This window comes from Agrilus planipennis, unplaced genomic scaffold, assembly GCF_000699045.2.
Source record: "Agrilus planipennis isolate EAB-ADULT unplaced genomic scaffold, Apla_2.0 scaffold195, whole genome shotgun sequence".
In the NCBI taxonomy this organism is placed as follows: domain Eukaryota; kingdom Metazoa; phylum Arthropoda; class Insecta; order Coleoptera; family Buprestidae; genus Agrilus; species Agrilus planipennis.
Window position 1 is genome coordinate 1 of NW_020439173.1, and position 19,168 is coordinate 19,168.

Here is a 19,168-nt window from a genome sequence, read left to right on the forward strand (position 1 = left end):
CGAAGACGAAACAGCAAATCAAGAATATAATCCAGGAAAGACCACACCCATGTAGACATGGGCTGTTTCAGTATAACCATACTGAACATTAACTCTTTCTCATTTATTGCATAACCTGCATAAATGGACAAAAAACCTTTTAATTACACTTTTAATTAAGAAACACAAATAAAAACGCATTAAAAAGCAAGTAAAATAGCTGAATTAAAAAATAAACAAACAACTTTACGCCATTTTACATCACAACCATAGATTAACGTCAAATAACACGTCAATTTACGACATCGACAACAGCAAAAGGTTAAAAAGAAAATCCATAGATAGATAAACTCCATAGATAAATCAATGATATTAATTTATTCTGTGGAAAATAAAAACTGTCAAGTGATATTGATGCACAATAACCTCAATTTATACTGTTGACAATAGCTAATTGTTAACAGAAATTTCATAACAGATTAATAAAGAGTAATAAATATTGATCAAGTTATGTATTCTCACCTTAATTAATTGTAGAGTGGCGTTCTAAAGTCTACCAGTGTGATGAGCAAATTAACCAAATCTAGGAGGGATACTACTGCAGATAATTTGTTGTTCCGGTTGCGTCCAAATTAATTAATTTCCAATTGCCTCCCATTGTTATGGCAAAAATTAACTGCAATTCCTTCTCATTTGTGGGATAACAATCTACATATAAACAGGCAAGAAAAGTAATTAGTTACCATTTTTAAATCCAATAAATCAGTATACATCAGTAACATGCACACTAATGGAAAGATCTGTTCCACATTTATTCTGCTTCTGCCATTTCTGAAACGTTGTTTAAAAGTTGTCTACTGAAGCAAATTACAAATGTCTAAGAAATTAAAGTTATCTAAAGATATCATTTACTATTTTTAACTGATACTGTTACATACCAGTTCATTGTCATAAATCCTTTTTCAGCACACTGTCTTCACTCCCAATGAAAACAAGGCACTTTCATGCTTTCTTTAGAACCATGGGCACAGCTACTTTGCAGGGCAAATGAGAACTAATTCAACCAATGCTCCATAATTTCATAATTTAAAGGTATCCGGAGTTCTTCTAATGTTCCTGTTAAATGAAATCTTATGAAAAAGTGTTCAGATACAATTAATTAAGTATTAAGTAAATAATGTGCACGATACATTATTAAAGTAATGCTGAATCTTTTCCTTTGTTAATATTAAATAAATACACTACATATAGAAAGTATAGTATGCATGCTCACCTTAATTAACTACAAGATGAAAGGTTAACAGCTAAAACACCATAGGAGACGACTTATCTTTTTAGTAAGCAAAGATATCAGTTCCAATCTCTCACAATTGTTGGCCAATCTGTGTAAACGGACAAAAACAATTATTAACTAATTAATTTAATAGATATCTGTTACGCAAAAAATTTAAAAATTTAATCCTTTTCACTTTTCTCCCTTACTCTCAAATGAAAGTCAAAATATATGCGGAAAATTGATAAAAAAATAATTAAACACTCGTATTAAACAAATGAAACATGAAATAAAACAAAAACACGTAATAAAAGACCAGTCAAAAACGAATAAAATAACAAAACATTAAAAATGGCGACGTGACCACCTGATGTCTGTTTCAAGATATAACCTTTAAAAATTTTGTCGATTTAATTTATGCTGTGGGCAAATACGAAGAATAATAATAGAATATGAATCAAACTATCCTTTCAGACGTAGAACAAATTAAAACTAATTTTGCCAAAAAATTAGCTCGATAAGTTGAATTTAAGAGACGCGAAAACACGTCCTTCCACCTCGAGACTTTATGAACTTATGATGTGCAAAACGTCTTTCAGGCTTGTCGTAAAATTGCGATTGCTACCACATGAAGCACTGATGACGTAGACAAACGCCAATCAGATGCGTTAAATTCGATNTTATTTTTATTTAGACTACAGCGCACTCTTTAATTTCGCGGGAACGTACCATCATAACATGGATTTAGTTTTAAATTTTAAATATCTTGTCTTTGATATAGGCAACCCACTTTACTGCAAAGTATTCTGAACGTCAAGCTGCAGTAGTATTTCTGAATTTCTTTACTTATTAAAGACTCGAATTTCAAAATCAGAGTTTAAAATATTAATAATCAAGACATAAAAGCCTTTTTAAATTAGGTGGTTGGAAATGCGAATCGATGTTCTCTATGAATTTTTATGACAAACTCGCCAAAATGTAGTGAGACTATAAACGCCAACCAGGCCTTTTTAGAAAAAATTTGGATAAATTGAAATTCGCAATTACCTTAAACCCCAGCAAAATAACGGACAATCATCCGGTATTATACAAAGAAGTAACATACGTTTGTCATCCTATGCATTACGTTCAGAATGTCTTTTGTTAATCAAATTATCAACAGATTAATAAAGTGTAATTAATTTTAATTTAGTGTATTATTACCTGAATTAGCTGTAGAATGTAACGTTCCAACGTTTACATCTGTGGAATGCAAACTAAATTCAGAAAGGACACCGGTGCATACATCCCATGTCGTCATCGTTACGGTTAAAATTAACTTTCCAATCTCCCCCATTTGTTAACCAATCTGTAAAAATGAACAAAGAAAGTAATTAACTACTTTTAACCAATAACATTTTAAAGGTGACTGCTAAAACAATAAACACACAATGCACCTTTTAGTAATACGCGAAATAATCAACTGGTACCATATTTAATCCTTATCACATTTCTTCCGACTCTCAAATTAAAGTCAAAGTAAAAGTATAGATAGCTCATATTGTAGTTTAAAAAAGATAAAATGGTCTATCCTTTGTATTAAGCTAACATTCACACATTCTGCATCCGACATTACTGGAACGTTGTTTAAAATTTGTCTATTGAGAGTAAATTACAAATGTAAAAAAAATTGAGGATTCTGATATTTCTACTACTTTCTAATATTTTTAAATGATACTGTTATTTACCAATCCATTTCATAGTTTCATAAATCCTTCCTTTAGTAATAACACACTGTTTTTGTTCTCAAGGTAAAAAACGCACCTTCACCCCCTTCTCAGGACTTCAGGTACTGCTACTAATATGTTATTAAAGACTACAGTTTTAAGCTACATATTGAAATAATCATGCAAAGAATTATTAATATTAATTTTAGTTGTTTACTATTCATTTATATTTAATATGAATTTTATGCATTGCAGTATTTTCCAATTGGTCAATAATTATAAAGAAAATTAAACAATGTTCAAATGTTAATTGTTTAGTCTGCGAAGTTTAGTCAGCAACACAGAAGAATTTATTGTAACAGAAACCAAATAAAAATTTTATAGGTTTATAATATATTAGTAACCAATTTTGGTGTGATATTTAAATTATGGTATACATTTTCACCGAAAATAATCAGAATTTTATTTTAATATATCTTTTTACGCTCCTAATCAGCTCAGAATATTTTGATTAACCCATTAGGGGGAGGAAACTGACCGTAATATCACAGTATAAACCTAATATAGAGTTTATACTGTACTGTGTTAATACATTCTTACTATATTAAGCTACAAAATGCTTCATCGAAGAAACCGCATATGCAACCGCGCAAACATTGATGTAAATTCGTTTGCATATAAGTATTTCTTCAGATGTAAAAAATATACAGTGCACGACATAAAAATTCAGAGATCGGGCTAATACAAAAACATTCGGTTTACATCAACGGGAGAGAGCAATTACAATTATTATGTTACACTGCTTATGTAACAAACACATTTAAGTAAATTATTAAATTAAAATCGTAAAATTAGCTGCTCACAAATTTCGACTCCCACTATAGCATTTATACAATTAATCTTTACGGCGCCCCTATTGATAATAATAAGTTCAAAATTATTTTTAAAGTTTTGTATAGGCAACCCGTTGTACTGCTAAGTATTGTAATAAAAATCTATCTATTTTTCGGAGTAACGTAATTTTAGTAAGTCTTTAAAAATTGTTTGTTGTGTTCTTAATTATTTTTTTTCACAAATACATTAATTAACGCCTTGTGATATGTTAGGAGAAAAAGCGTACTCTCTTGTTAAGGAGTTAGAAGACAGACAATGTGAAATACTGCCTTATAATGTACTTTAATATGATTTGATGTATGTATGTGTGGTTATGGGGGTTAACTTTATTTAATTTTTTAGACTGATTTAGTAACTGAAATTGCCACTGAAATCGTGCATTTATACGACCAAAATCATCAAGATGTGTAAGCTTAAGTATATTTCTAAATATATCAAATGTGGTTTGCTAAAATTTTTAATTTAGGAGACTCGAAGATTCAAGAACTCCAGGTACTTCTACTAATTTAATGCCGACAGTAAGAATGAGACATGCAGCTATACAAAGGAATCAGCGCTGTTTATTGGCCTATCATTATAATCGTTTAAGATTATTGCGTCAAATGAGATGGGAATTTGGGAGCATTCTACCGACTGAGCTGAAAGAAAATTTAAGTGCAGCTGAAAATGGTTGGTTTAATAAATATTCTACAATATTAGGAAAATACATGAGATCAATTGGTGAAAATGGCGGTTTGAATTTAGCTGTAGATCTTAAACCACCTAAAGCACTGTTTATTGAAGTTCGGTGTTTAGTAGATTATGGAAAACTCGAATTAAATGATGGAACGAATGTGTTACTTAAAAAAAATAGTCAGCATTTCTTGCCTAGATCAGAATGTGAAGAATTAATACGCCGAGGAATACTACAACACATAGCAAATTAATTCCTTCTTTTTATTGCACTTGTTATGATGCACACTTACAATTAAAATAAGTATTTCAGATCAATTCGGGAATATTTTCGACATACCATAAAATCTGTTTTACTTATTAACCTATTTTAGTCAGTATGTAAAACATGGGTTCCTTTATGTCTTTTAACTGTTAAGAAATTATTTTAAAACGTTAGTTATTTACGTTGAGAGTAATGTCCGTAACCGCAAGCTATGCACCGCTATAACATTTATTCACATTCCACGAAAAATGATGTCGAAATCGAATTATTGACGGCAATTTCTTTTGATCCGCATGATGTGGGATTTCTTAGACCTCAAAATACCTATTGCTTTATTATTTCAAAAGAATTTGTATTGAATGTTTATTTGTTTGTCCCATACTTGAAACGTAAAAGTTACACACTTCATAGATTAAACGAAATTTATCTTTCAGTAATACCAAAATATGTTCCAAAAAGTATTTCGGTAGCATCTGCAATTATATTTTACGATTTGAAATGCATTATGGAGAGATAAGATCTATAGAAGTTGTTTTTCAAAATCTACATCACTTTTCATTTTACCATAACGTAGTTTCATTATTTGGTTTTTCTTTAGGCAGGATATATATATTATTATTATTAGTATTGATTAAGATCTTAAGCTTATATTTTATTGTTGCACTGCGGAAATTGAAAAGTATTCGAAGAATGTATTCCAGTCAGCTACATAATCGTCTTTAAAAATCCCATGTGTAATTAGAACCAACCTAAGTGGCATGGACACTTTACATTTACAAAACAAAGACTGGCTTTTATAGAGTATACTCACACGTTTAGAATCACGTATCTACTACATAAGAAAATTAATAATTTTATACATATAATAGTATGTGTTACTTTGTAGAATGCTGCGCTTATGTATGTTCAACTGGAATGTTATTTGTTCTAAATACATTAAGATTTTCTGGAACTTGAGGTTGTTTTACGAATAGTTCTTCATATTTATTAGAATACTTTGAACTTGCATTAAATTTTTGAATTTTTAAACCCATGTAATTAGTAAGGGATTAAAGATGTGAAATTAATAATTGTATTTTCTGTATAATGTATAATGTATTGAGCGCATAATTTCCCTAATCAATGAATACTTACTAGCAAATATAAGCAAATGGATAATATACAATTGTACTATTGTACATATTGGACATTAAGTACCACCCTTAGCTATTAAAATGCATTTATACAACAAATTTCGTAATCTAATTGGGGCTTTCCGTGGATAATGTGCGCATTTAATAGAGTGTAATTGTTGTTCATACTGATAGATAATAATATAAGGAAAAGTGTGTTTTTATCAGGCGTCTTATCAGCAAAACTATTGCAACGTACATCAATAAAACCATTCATGGGAGACATGTGTCCATTTTGCTACGTGCATTAGTCAGTCATCGAAATTTCCATGCATTGCTTTCGAGTGAATAACCGACCACTCGGAAATGCCAGGTATTTCTGAGGGGTGCAAACATATGGTTCATCGTAATGTAATTTATTACTAGCGACCCGTGCCCGCTTTACTATGAGTTTGATTTACAAACATTAAGATTTCGAACTGAGAACTTATTAAAAAATGTAGTCTATTATCTATGCTTCTATTCTTAATATATTTATTATACTTAGTATGTAATGCTTCTCAATCACACTAATACTGGTGACTGTTTGCAGTTTAATTAAGAATACTCGAATAATTAAAATAAAAGGAATAATTGCAAGTAGACACTTTTGATTGAAAAACGTTTGTTATGTTAAACGTACTGTTAATGATTACGATTAGGTTTAATTATTGAATTAATCGTAAGTATTATTTGTGGTCAGACTTGTTTTTTCAATCCAAAAGTTTTTCCAATATATTTCAATTCGATTCATTACATCAAAAACAATTTAATTAGGTAACAAAAGTTATTCGTTTTCTATAAAATAAAAATCTGATGTAAATAACAGTTAAATTTCAGAGTCTACCCAAGTCGATTTTACTATTTATGTACAAAGGAATAAATTTCGCCAAGTGTTCGGTAATTCCATATTGATGGATTCCTAAGTAGGTGGGGAAAATACGTTATATTTAGGGATATCCAAAGTCTCTTTTAAATGTAATTTCGCATCAATATCTGATAATATTGGAAACTGGATCAGCAAATCGAATTATCATGTTATACTGTTATTACACAGTTCATATTTTATAGCTTAATATTTTGCGAATAAAATTTTCGAAGGGGAAAAATCTGAAAGATTTTATAACTGCTTTAATGCGTGTGCATGAACAAAAAAAGTCTAACATTCTGGGCGTCGAGAACAAAAGATGACGTCTTAAATTTCGAAACACGTTTTAGGCTTTTTTTTGGAATTTTTGGTCTTAAGACCAGTGCTTTATGATGTATTTTTGATTGCAAACGTTTATATTTGTGACGACTTGAATGGTTTGGCATTACCTATCCGATTATCAAAAGTGTCCCGAATCGCGTTATTGAAGTACTGAGAGTATCGAACCCGGAACTTTTGTTTTTTTTTTTTAATACATGGTTATTGCAATTGCCCAAGTATGAGACGTCGACCTACTGCCTTTAGAATAAAAAGAGACATCGACCTTTTACCTTCTCTTTCCAAATTACTATGATCTCAATGTTATATGGAAATCATTTGTTAGCTTTTTATTATGAACAAATTTAAAAGTTTTTGATCATCATTTAATTTGTTCTCTAGGTGTAAAAAATAATGTATGCTCATTCGGGACTTTTAAGCTATTATAAAGTGCACTGTATTCATCATATCCCTCAGAATAGTTACAAACTAGTTTTAGTTAGCTTAACTGTTGTATCGAAAAATAATTTAGATTTTTTATTAAGTATATTTTAATTTGATGCCGGTAGAAAAAAACTTAATTTCGATATTAAAAATAATTTTGAGCATGTAATAGGTGGCACGCTTTTTATTAATCGTAAAACTTGTGCGTTCACCTTGAAGTCCGAATGAACGGTCATAAAAAACAGATTTCAGATAATATCATGGGTTATATGAAATCTGGGCGAGCTATTTCAAGAAATTAATCAATTTTTCTCACGAATTAGTCGACAATTCAGCAGAAATTGTTGTAATACAATACAACAGAAAACTATCAAATTACTTCGACTTTTTTTTAGTTCAAGACCTCACTCGAGTTATTACGTGATTGTTAACTTATGTACAATAGGTATTTACATTTAAAACGTTAAATGTGTTATCAGTTAATTTAATCGTCGTGGTTATAAATGGAAAATCCAAGAACATATAGAACAGATAAGGCTTTTGTTTTGGGCTATTCGTTATCTATCATTATTAACATATTTGCTGTTAGGTGTACCAATAAATAAAGCAATACTTTTTTCGTATTATCAAGATCTTGGTTTCACCTTGTACCGTAGTTTTAACAATTGGAAAAACCGTCCGTTCAAAAGGCTATACAAACCTGAATGTGATGAATTCTTTTTTTTTTTGTTTTTCATACCAGTAGAGCCGTGAAATATTTTTAAGTTTGTCGTCATAAATTTGCAAGAAAAAAAAAACAGATTTTAATTTCTTTTTAAGTATGTTCATTGTTTTATAAATAATTTTCAATTTTAACATTTTTATTGCAAGTACGTTTTAGGAATAGATGTGGGTGGAATTTACATAATTTCCCTATTGTCTTGGTAGCTACTAACTACGTAAAGTCAAAGGTAATTCGAAACATTTATACAGTTTTGATATAACGGGGTAATAATTTTGAAAACATCTTTTTTTAATTGTTACCATAAATGTTTTTGGTACAACATGAATTGATCATGTAATTTCTTTCACGGGTTTTTTATGACGAAAAAAGATGGATTTTCTAATGAGAAAATTTCGACGACGTGGGAATTTGAAAATATGTAGATAGAAAATAATCTATTATCCTCATGACGTCTTTATTCCCTGAATATCGAAAATCGGCTACTAGGTATTAGTGTTAGCTTTTCGGCTCCTATTTAAAAATATAAAAAAATCCAAACAAAAATATTTTAACGGTCCTGTAAAGAACACCACAAAGGACAACCAAAACAATGTTTCGTTTCCATGTGCGTTTTGTTTACATTACAAAAAGTTTCAGAAAGTTTGTTATTATGAGGATTTTCTGAAAGCAAACTTTTCGTTGAAAAAAATAATGAATCCCAATAAAACGGACGTCCACTAAGTACAGAGAAATTGTTTGAGAAAAAAATTGAAAAGCGTCCGTTAATTTTATTGGCCACAGAAAGTGGAAAGTCCTGTGAATGGTCGACGAGTCCGGTACTGGAAAAATTAACGGGGGTGGGGAAATGATGATGATACATGCCATGGTAGCAGAAATGAAACTAGAAACTAACGAAACCACCAGTAACAGTAAACAGTAAGCGAGAGGCTAAGTCGAAGCGAAGTTTGTAGCTTATTTTCACACACGGTATAATTTATTTTCGCGCACGTAGGGGCTCATATTGTGACCGAAGTTGTTAATGGAAGTGATGTTGTGTTGGTGCGAAAAGTCGCGTTTTCAATGAAATTTTCTTATACCGGTACCAAATGCCGCGCAGTGAACTGTTTATGATTAATATCCAACATCTTACCAATGGTAATTTAAATTTATAAGTCTTACACTGTCATAAAACAATAAGTTTACTTCATGTTGTATAGTATGTAGCGATTTCAATTTTTGCCAGAAACAGTTGAAACAAACAACAATAAAACTTTCAAAACAAAAGCATCTTAATAACAGTTACAGATCAGAACTTTTATAATTTTGCACATTTGCGCCTTTCTACTAACTGTAAGCTTTAGTGTACTTGTTGTTGGTTGGAAGACCATGACATTTGTAAGTAGAGTTTGTTTACTGTAAGGCGGCTTCTTTCTCGATATGTAAAATTCCTGCTTTTTGTACAAGTCAGCATTAAAGAATATCCATTATTTGTGGATGATCGTCGTTTGGGAATCCCTCCTCGGACGACGCTTGGATCCGCAATAAAAAGAATTATGCATAATTGAATCGCAATTAATGGTAAAAGGCCGATTAGATTCACTTGTATCAATTAAATTTAATTCTTTATCTTGACTTTTGTCTATTCAAGTAATATATTTTTGAACGACGACATGTTCTTACTTTGCAGGGAACACGTAATTTATTATATTATAATACAGTAATGAATAATTAAATTTAAAATTTAAACACTAAATAAACCACTTGTAGTAGAATATTAATTTTAGTTGTTTACTATTCATTTATATTTAATATGAATTTTATGCATTGCAGTATTTTCCAATTGGTCAATAATTATAAAGAAACTTAAACAATGTTCAAATGTTAATTGTTTAGTCTGCGAAGTTTAGTCAGCAACACAGAAGAATTTATTGTAACAGAAACCAAATAAAAATTTTATAGGTTTATAATATNATCAATTAAATTTAATTCTTTATCTTGACTTTTGTCTATTCAAGTAATATATTTTTGAACGACGACATGTTCTTACTTTGCAGGGAACACGTAATTTATTATATTATAATACAGTAATGAATAATTAAATTTAAAATTTAAACACTAAATAAACCACTTGTAGTAGTGTATATCATTATATATTTTGTGCGTAAGCAGGCAATGTTGGGAAATTTGCTTACGTATATTTTTATTAGAATAAATAGCGCAATTATTATTTGTTTATTGTAACAATATTTCCTACCTACCGCGGTAAAAAATGCTGAAAATGCATTTATTTTTTTGTTGATAGATTCATGTTATTTATATATTTTTATAAAATGAACTAATTTTGCCGCAAATTGATTTTGAATTTATGTACCATATGCAACCCTTGTGACACTAATGTATCTCGGTTGCATAACGCACGTGTAACAATTTGTTATTTTTATGCGAAAATGTTGAACGCGAGTCCCGTTGCTGTATAAAAAATTGTAATTGATAGTAGCAAGCATTTCTTATCTACGAAGCAGTCTTTTGCTATGGTTTCATGGTCAGCAAATAATTGCCTTCTTATAAAAATGCATGAAATGATTAATTAATTAATTCGATGACGACAGACTTCCGCGCTTTCGAAAGGAGGCACCCGATTCGTCAACTCGCACGCGTTTTAGTGCGCATGTCAAGGGATTCCCAGACTGAGTGTGCGCCATAGTGCGACGTATCGTTTTCGTCAGTTCCGTATAGGTTGTATTTGCGAGATTTTGCTGTCTTGTCGAACGACACGAACTTGTGCATCGAATAAAATAATAAATATTACGTGCATATCGAAACGAAATTTTTAATTTCCTTTGCGACAGTTACCCAGTGTCATTTTAATTGTGCAAATGCTTATCGGGGACAGCGATTGCGTTTAATTAATTAATTGGTCTGTGTGTATGTGTGATCTGTAGATTTTCGGTTAAAAAAGCATATTCGACAGCACGTCAATGAGTAAAAAAGTGGAAAATATGGATAACTTACCCGTTACAGATTTTCCAAGAAAAACGGCGCCTGGAATGACCGAGGACGAAAAGACTGACTGCGATTCGAGGACAGACAGCGGTTTTTTGTCGGGTGGAAATTTGGCATTATCAGGTGAAATAATTTCGGAAGAGATCCCTCCAACTCCGACCTCGGCAGATGACCATAAAAAACAGGCTCTCATCGACGATAACTTGATGCGTTTAGATAGTGGTGTAGACCTTGGTTTGTCCGAAAGTTTTTCAAGCCTGAGTTTGAAAAATTCGGGACTCAACGACCTTAGTTCGGGAAACATAGATGAATCGCAACCATGTATCAAAGAGTCCGACCAGAAGGAAATCCCGTGGGAACTATACTTTGAGCAGGACGAAGACGGCGATACGTAAGTTACTTATTGTGTAATTAGTTTTATTCCGTCTGCATCGTTTGCAATAAATGCTTCTAGAGTCCTCCTCAGGAGATAAGGGGTCGCATTTTTTCTATTCGGTAATGATAAACGGTATAAAATCAAGTAACGATCATTTTTGTGTTATACGCCAGGCCTTCTTAATTAGTAGTAGTGTTATTTGCAGTTTTATTTACTGCATGGGGTCATTTACTACCAATTTGCCAATGACATTCTTGCAAACTTATCTTTGGGCTTTCCAGCAAGTATTGGTAACTGTTGTTTCCCGAGTTCAAGGAGACCTATCGTTCATTCATCGAGTGTAATAATTTCTTTAGAAAGTCAGTTCATTAGTTAGCTCTGGCTGGTTGTTTGGCCGGACGATTGTGTCGTTGAAAGCAGACACTGGGAAAACCAGCAGTACACATATGCTTTCATTTTGTTTGTACCAGTATTCAATACCATTAAAGGCAAACGTGGGATCCTATTACTGTATTTACTATATATTTATTGTATGTACATGCTTAACAACATCCTGCCCATTTAGATATTGAAGGTTCTGACAGGAAACAACTGTAGTTTATAGGTATATACGATCCGAAAAATCAGATTTGTTTGATTTAAAATAAGTCTTTTTTCTGGTTTTTCTTAATTTGAAATGCTGAACAGAAATTATGATCTTGTTAATGGTTTTTTTACTACTTTTGCAGACATCTCCATATTGCTATAGTTCAGAGATTTCCGGAAGTGGTTCTTGCATTGATTAGAGCAGCACCTCACCCTCGTTTGCTGGACACCCCAAACGACGACGCCCTGACGCCTCTTCATCTGGCGGTGGTCACCGGTCAGTGGCATATCGTCAGGTGGCTTATAGTGGCCGGAGCCAGGCCTGGACCTAGGAATCTTAGAGGCGACTCACCGTTGCACATCTGTGCCCAGACTGGCGATTTGCAAACCTGCAAGGCCATCACCAACCCCGTAACCCAGCACGAAAGAGACAGCTTAGCCCTTAGTTATCCCGCTCAACCTTATCATCAGGTCGACCTAGAACAGTGGAATTATGATGGTAAGAATTATTTTACTGAATTGCTTTGAGTTTTGTTTGTGTTGTGTATAGTATGATCATTGATAAAATGGAAAGAAGCAAATTTAGATTTTATTCTGTACCTTTTTTTTTTTCTATATGTACATTAACTCTGTAAACTAACGCTCTAGTGTATCCGGCTTAGGACAGAGGCAGCTAATGACTCGCCATAGGAGTAACTTGAGCAAAAAAGTAACCGCAAAAAAGAGACAGTTTAGCAAAATAATGAATGACAAAGCATGCTCTATTGCCAATTTTATTTACTGTTTAGACATGGGTTATTTAAAGGGGTCACATCCTTGAAGATAACACACTCAGCTCTTCTTAATCTGTAATCTGTAAATACCGTTTAACTCAGAAAAAAGAACTGAAGGAAATTGAATGAGTTATAAGTGAAAACGGTCTTGAAATGCGTTGCATTGTAATGATGTTGAACAATTTCTAGTATTAATTATGGTCATGGTTTTTCCTATGAAGTGTGCAGTTGGAAAATCTATCTTTGGTTCTAACTTGTAAACCTACGAGCAATGTTTTGCGGTCGTTAATAGTACTTTCTCATTGTGGTCTGTACTTGTATGTATGTATTGTGTTCTAAACAACAGTTACCTCCGTATTTGGTATACATCTGTATATACAGTGAGCTTGACCCACAATTAAAATTTAATTAAACGCGTTCTTGAATGCTGCAGTAATTGACAAGAAGAATGTCGTATCGTAGTTTTTTCCACACGATTACATGCCATTTGTAAAATAGCAATATAATTTTCTTTTTTATTTCGCTAGATGAATTTTCATTCGTGAAATGCAAAGACAAAACATCAAATCATAAAAAAAAGTCCCATTCTATTATTTAGTTGATAATATACATAGAAATAAATAATTTATTGTGTTTATACAGTTGTCTGGCTGTATCGACAACTTTCGTCATTAATCGTTTTTGTTTAAAAACTAGCCACCACATTCTAAATTTCCAAAAACCGGCTTTATATCGACAGTGATAAATGGTAATGGTTCCTAAAATTTTCCTAATTTGTGGGGAATCCCCATTTGAAAAGACTGTCGTTCAAGTTTGTCGTTTGTCTTGTCTTTTGACGTTATCGACTATGTTTTACTTGCTATGAGCTCGAAATTCTTATTCCTAATCTTTTTTTTTGCATTATATTTTAACACTACATTTGCATCAAATCAATAAGAAGGTTTTATCAACATGTGTAGTTCCAAATTTGAAATATATATTTATCCAATNTTTCCACCAAAAATAAAATAACAAATTATAACAGTATAAAAGGTAATTACTGGTAATTATACTTTTAAATGATGAGGTTGCGAAGATAAAGTTACCAGCAACAACATTAAAAGTAAATATTTATCGTTTCAGTTGATTGCATGTGCATGAAATCTTTTTTTTTGCATTATATTTTAACACTACATTTGCATCAAATCAATAAGAAGGTTTTATCAACATGTGTAGTTCCAAATTTGAAATATATATTTATCCAATTATGAGTCAGGAATCGGAATTTTGGCAATGTTTTTGTTTTTACGCATCCAAATTTTAGATCACGTTTGCGTATGATATAAATAAATCCTCAAACATATCAAGACTAAATTAGTTATCCTTTTTTATATGCAGAAATATGCTAATAACTGACCGTAAAGACCAAAGGACCTTAGTTAGTTAGTTAGTAGAAACAAAGGAAGACCGCTATAGGGATAATTTTGATTATAATAAACGAAAATGTAATGACGACTTTAGGATGCTTTCAAAAACGAAGAAGTGGTGATTTATAAAATTTATTTTAATTTTATTTTGGGACCGGTTTAAAGGCTAACGAACTTCTCTGTGTACCTGGCATTGTTATCCCTTCGATGAAAATAATTTCTGTCGGTAAATTAATAACAGTGTAGGATACCTACGAAGAGATTTTTTTCAAGATCATTTTGATTTTGGCATATACATAGAGCAGATATCCCTAATTTGAAAAATGGCAAATGTCTTGTATAATGTTCTCTTTAACGTACAACTAGATCAGAATTTATTTAATTATAAATAGAACGCTTTATGAGTACGGTAGTATAACATTAATAGTTGTAATGGGTTGTTTTTGAATTGAATGTAAACAGTACTGTGTGCAAATTCACCCACGCAATCACGAGACGAATTTTTCCAAAGGTTATTAATAAACCTCGTGTAAAAAATGGGAACACAGCCTTTTCTGGCCCGCATTATTGTACACAAAACATAATGCACATATGGTTGATGTTTTTATGGTGAATATTGTAATGCAATTAAGTACAATTATTTTAATATCATGGATAATTTTCAAGAACAAAAAATGATTAAAATATGTTTGAAGAGTTCGTAAATTTTATGTCCGAGGCAAAAAATATTATCACTAGCACTGTAAATTTCTAGTTTTGCAATTAGCAACATTTAATTAGCGCCAAACTCTCTTGTAATGGACAAAATTGAAGAAAATTAAGACTTAATGATGTCGCCTAAGCGTAACGAAAAATTAAGTTAGCGATCAGATTCTGTGGCAAAAAGTTCATTGAAAAACAGTCGAGGGATAAAGGAGGTCATCATCAGATGGGCGCTTAAATTTAGTCGGGACTTCCCAGGCGTCCACATAGCGACGCGGTGATTAAAGTATGTTGTCGTGACGGTAGGCTTGTAAAGAACGCGCTCGCAGCCTGTTATTCGAAATACTGTTTTAATTTTAGACAGAAGGAGAGAGGAATTTTTGCCGCCTTTCCTTCGGGAAAACCAGACATGTCTGGCTCGTTCGACGGTCCGAATTCCGCATGCTTTAAGATCTTATATAAATCTGAACGAGTATTTTCAGACGACTAGAGCCCAAAATAAAACAGACATATTTAGAAAGATTCGAACCCTTTACATATTTCAAAGATTCGAGTATACTCTGTGAAGTAAAAATAGTATATTTTATAGATATGTAGGCAATATTATAAGATTTCATTTTTATAAGCTATGATACTGACCATATACATTGCTTTCGTGTACATTTAAATATTCGCCAAAATCCGCATGTTTGTATGTATGTACAGATCTGTGTGTATGTGTGAGATTTAAGCAAATTGCGATGTTATTATTCAGGTAATCTTCGGAAAACACGTCTTTTTTAATACATATTTTTAAGACTGACGTCAGCCCATCTATAAGGACAATGACGCTTTAAAAACTGACCTATTACGTTAATATACATACACATATTTGAACGTAGTATTTAAAATTTTTGCTTTTTCCAAGTCTGCAAGTCTGATCCGGTCTAAAACTTAACTGTACCTCTGTTAATAACTAGATTTTATTTAACATTACAGTTTTAGTGGAAGATTAAAATGACCTAATTTTTCAGGCAATGTAGTATGTGTTATTGTTATTCCCAATTTTCTAACTGGCGATGTTAAAATTTTATAAATAAAAGATTTTTTATTTGTATATTGTCGTTTTCTGTTTTCCAAGAATCAATTCCATTTTGTTCAAGTGGATATTTGCGGCTGTGTTTTGTTACGTTTGACAAAAAAGCTACGGTAATCTACTGTCTTACGTAATTTTTCTAATCGGCTTCATGAGAATAAATTGGGTTTTAACAGAATGAATGATATCATAAAAATCGAAGCCTGGTTATTATGAATAATATACTGCTGATATATGTAATCCTTATTGAGATAATCGCGAGAGAGGGAGTGAATAACATTAATAAATGTGACGCAACGTCAGAAACAACTAATATTTTTATATTGTAAAATAAAAGAAAAACCGACCTACATGAGAAGAATTGTATGAATTGGTGGTTGATAAGCAAAAATTCACATTGTATTTTTTTTGTTTCAGGTCAAACATGTGTACATGTAGCGGCCATAAACGGTCATGTAGACGTCCTCCGACACCTGGTATGGTACGGAGCTGATATAAACGCCAGAGAGGGCCGATCCGGCTATACAGCTTTACATTATGCCATAGAAAATCGAGACGAGCGATTAACTACATTTTTACTCGAATGTAACAAAATTAATGCTTCAGTAGTGACGTATGGTGGTCGTTCAGTTCTCCAATTAGGCTTCCCTGTGCCTTCCAACTTGTTTGACGCCCTTAGATCACGGGGAGTTCCCTCCCCCTACTCTAGCGACGAGGAGTACGATTCTAGTAGTAGCGAAGATGAGGTTTGTATCTATTTTATTTTTGGTTATTCCTACGTTCTCTACGTCTATGCATTAGTATTCTGAGAACATTTTGTATAAATTACTTTTCTGTACATTTTATATTGTAGGTTTAGTTAATTACATCCTTTAACGACAAGGTTGAAAAATGTTTTGCATAATGTCTTAAAATCGGTGTAAACGAACGTTGACAATGGTAGTAGGTAGTGAATTTTATTTATCCGATTGGAAATTAATTAAAACCGCTATCGGTGACGATTTCTAAATGTTAAATAAATTACAATTTGGAATTTCTGAAAGATATTTCTGCTTTTTCAAAATTAGATCAATGGTGTGCATGGTATTGTTTTTATTAAGTTATGCAGGAACGCAAAAGAACTGTATAGGTTAGAGTTCGTGACTTTTTAAGAGCTAGGTCATATTATGGTAATGATCGTGGACCCCCACCGCGCCACAATTTAATTAATGTTTTACAAAAAGATTCCGATTTCAAATCAAATTGGAAGTAAAAGAGTGAACAATTAATTTTAATGATTAATAATTAAGGTAATTATGTTCACGAATTTTATTTTTCGGAAAGACATATCAGTATATTGTTACTTGTTGATAACGGGATAAATTTTGAAACATGTCGAGTCTTAAATAAAATTGGTGAACATAATTTTTGTACAGTAATTTGGTATATTTATATTGTATGAGCAACGTAGTACTGTACCTTTCTTATTTTTTAAGTTAATTTGACGTACAAAATAGAAATAAAGTATGTTGGCTAGTCATGCAAAACGAGTTAAATGTATTGACGTCATACTCATTTAATTAAAATCACCGATTTTGTACTTGGTACGTCTATCGTTTAACTTTGTTCAAGTAAAAAGATAAAGATTCTCGTCACAGACCTTGTTATGCAATTTGTTTTTTGTTTTTTTTTTTTTAATTTAAATTATCTTTCTTTTGGCAAACAGCAGCTTTTACTTATCGTAAGTTTAATGGAATTCATAAACTAATAATTTTATTTTTTTTTTTAGGCACCCTACAAAAATACAAATGTTTGTCCAGCAGTCAAAGCTACTGCCTAAGTACTTGGAACCTGTTAAGAACGAAAAGGGGTGAAAATGACAATAAATACAGTAGGGGAGAGAAAAAGGGGACGATAGGCATTAAGTGCCCTCCCGCGACGTCCGTCGTCAGGAAGCAACCGAAAAGGAAGGAGAGAATGTGTTTAAAGCAGACTACTTCTGTGATCTTATCTTGCTTATATTCCTACATACATACATACATATATTTTTTAACGAGATGATTAGATGACGTTGGTCATTTCTTTTGACTAACACTTTAACTTATATCGTGGTAGATATTCATCCCTTTATTTATTATGACATTTAGTTGTAAATCTTGGAAATGTTAAAAAGAAAAGGAAGGAAGATTACGCTCGATTTAGTTAAAATAATTAAAAAAAGACTTAATTGTTATGTATTCGTCGAATGTTTCATACAGTTAATTTTAGTTTTATTTTTTAGTATTATTTATTGTTCTAAATTTTAGAAATTGTACATATGCCAAATTGTATATTTCATATATTATATGGAATACACTATTTCGAAAATGAATCAAGTAAAACTTGTAAACTACGATCGCAGTTTTTTTTACAAATACATTAATTAAAGAAGCCGTTGGTACCCATTAATTACAAGTTTTAAAGGCAACAGACATTCGTAGGCAGGTGGTTGATCCCTTTTGCATTAATTATTGATCGTTTTTATAAATTGCTAGGTAGCCGCGTCTTTATTAGGATAATTAATTTTATTACGAATCCATAAAGAAGCGATTATTTTATATATGACAATTCAGTTGTTTGTGTCGTAATGTCAACTATTGGGAATTTCCTATCTGCCTCATAATGTTGACATGGAAATTCCAAAATTAACACATTCTTTATACATCAACATTACCTTCCGCAAGCACGACAATACTTGTTCAAGTACGAAGCGTGGTTTTCTTATACGTTTTAGTTAATGAGAAATGAGTATATGTAACTGTGGGTAGTTAAGATATATGTAGGTTAATGCCAATTCGAGAAGTTTACGTATTATATTTTAAATGAAATAATAAAACCATGAAAACTCAATTAAATATTGCAAAGAATTGCATATTTACTTAATAGCAATAAGCGCCATGCATCAAATTAAAGGTCTCGGCATTCTACATTAATTAAAAAAGATTGCGAAACGACTG

The 19,168-nt window shown here is 31.7% G+C and overlaps 2 protein-coding genes and 1 long non-coding RNA gene across 6 annotated transcripts; 2 read left to right on the plus strand and 1 right to left on the minus strand.

The window, feature by feature from the left end:
* Positions 1-6: 6 nt before the first annotated feature.
* LOC108743398 lies at positions 7-2,926 on the minus strand. 4 transcript variants are annotated; one of them, XR_001938811.2, is made up of 6 exons: positions 2,689-2,926; positions 2,456-2,600; positions 1,253-1,361; positions 918-1,095; positions 502-687; positions 7-115 (listed from the first exon to the last, which is right to left on the minus strand). It is a non-coding gene; the product is annotated as an uncharacterized LOC108743398 (long non-coding RNA). The 4 variants fall into 4 exon arrangements; XR_001938810.2 differs by lacking the exon at positions 2,689-2,926 and having other exon boundaries at positions 2,456-2,630; XR_003231828.1 differs by lacking the exons at positions 2,456-2,600; positions 2,689-2,926 and having other exon boundaries at positions 502-833; positions 1,253-1,871.
* Positions 2,927-3,943: 1,017 nt separating this feature from the next.
* On the plus strand, positions 3,944-5,856 carry LOC108743413 (DNA replication complex GINS protein PSF1-like). The gene is made up of 3 exons (XM_018478980.2): positions 3,944-4,129; positions 4,195-4,259; positions 4,319-5,856. The coding sequence occupies exons 1-3, from the start codon at positions 4,058-4,060 to the stop codon at positions 4,776-4,778; spliced, it is 597 nt and encodes a 198-aa protein (XP_018334482.1). The 5' UTR covers positions 3,944-4,057; the 3' UTR covers positions 4,779-5,856.
* Positions 5,857-9,186: 3,330 nt separating this feature from the next.
* LOC108743408 (NF-kappa-B inhibitor cactus) lies at positions 9,187-18,567 on the plus strand. Its single transcript, XM_018478973.2, has 5 exons — positions 9,187-9,428; positions 11,295-11,667; positions 12,381-12,736; positions 16,611-16,939; positions 17,962-18,567. The coding sequence occupies exons 1-5, from the start codon at positions 9,380-9,382 to the stop codon at positions 18,010-18,012; spliced, it is 1,158 nt and encodes a 385-aa protein (XP_018334475.1). The 5' UTR covers positions 9,187-9,379; the 3' UTR covers positions 18,013-18,567.
* Positions 18,568-19,168: the final 601 nt, after the last annotated feature.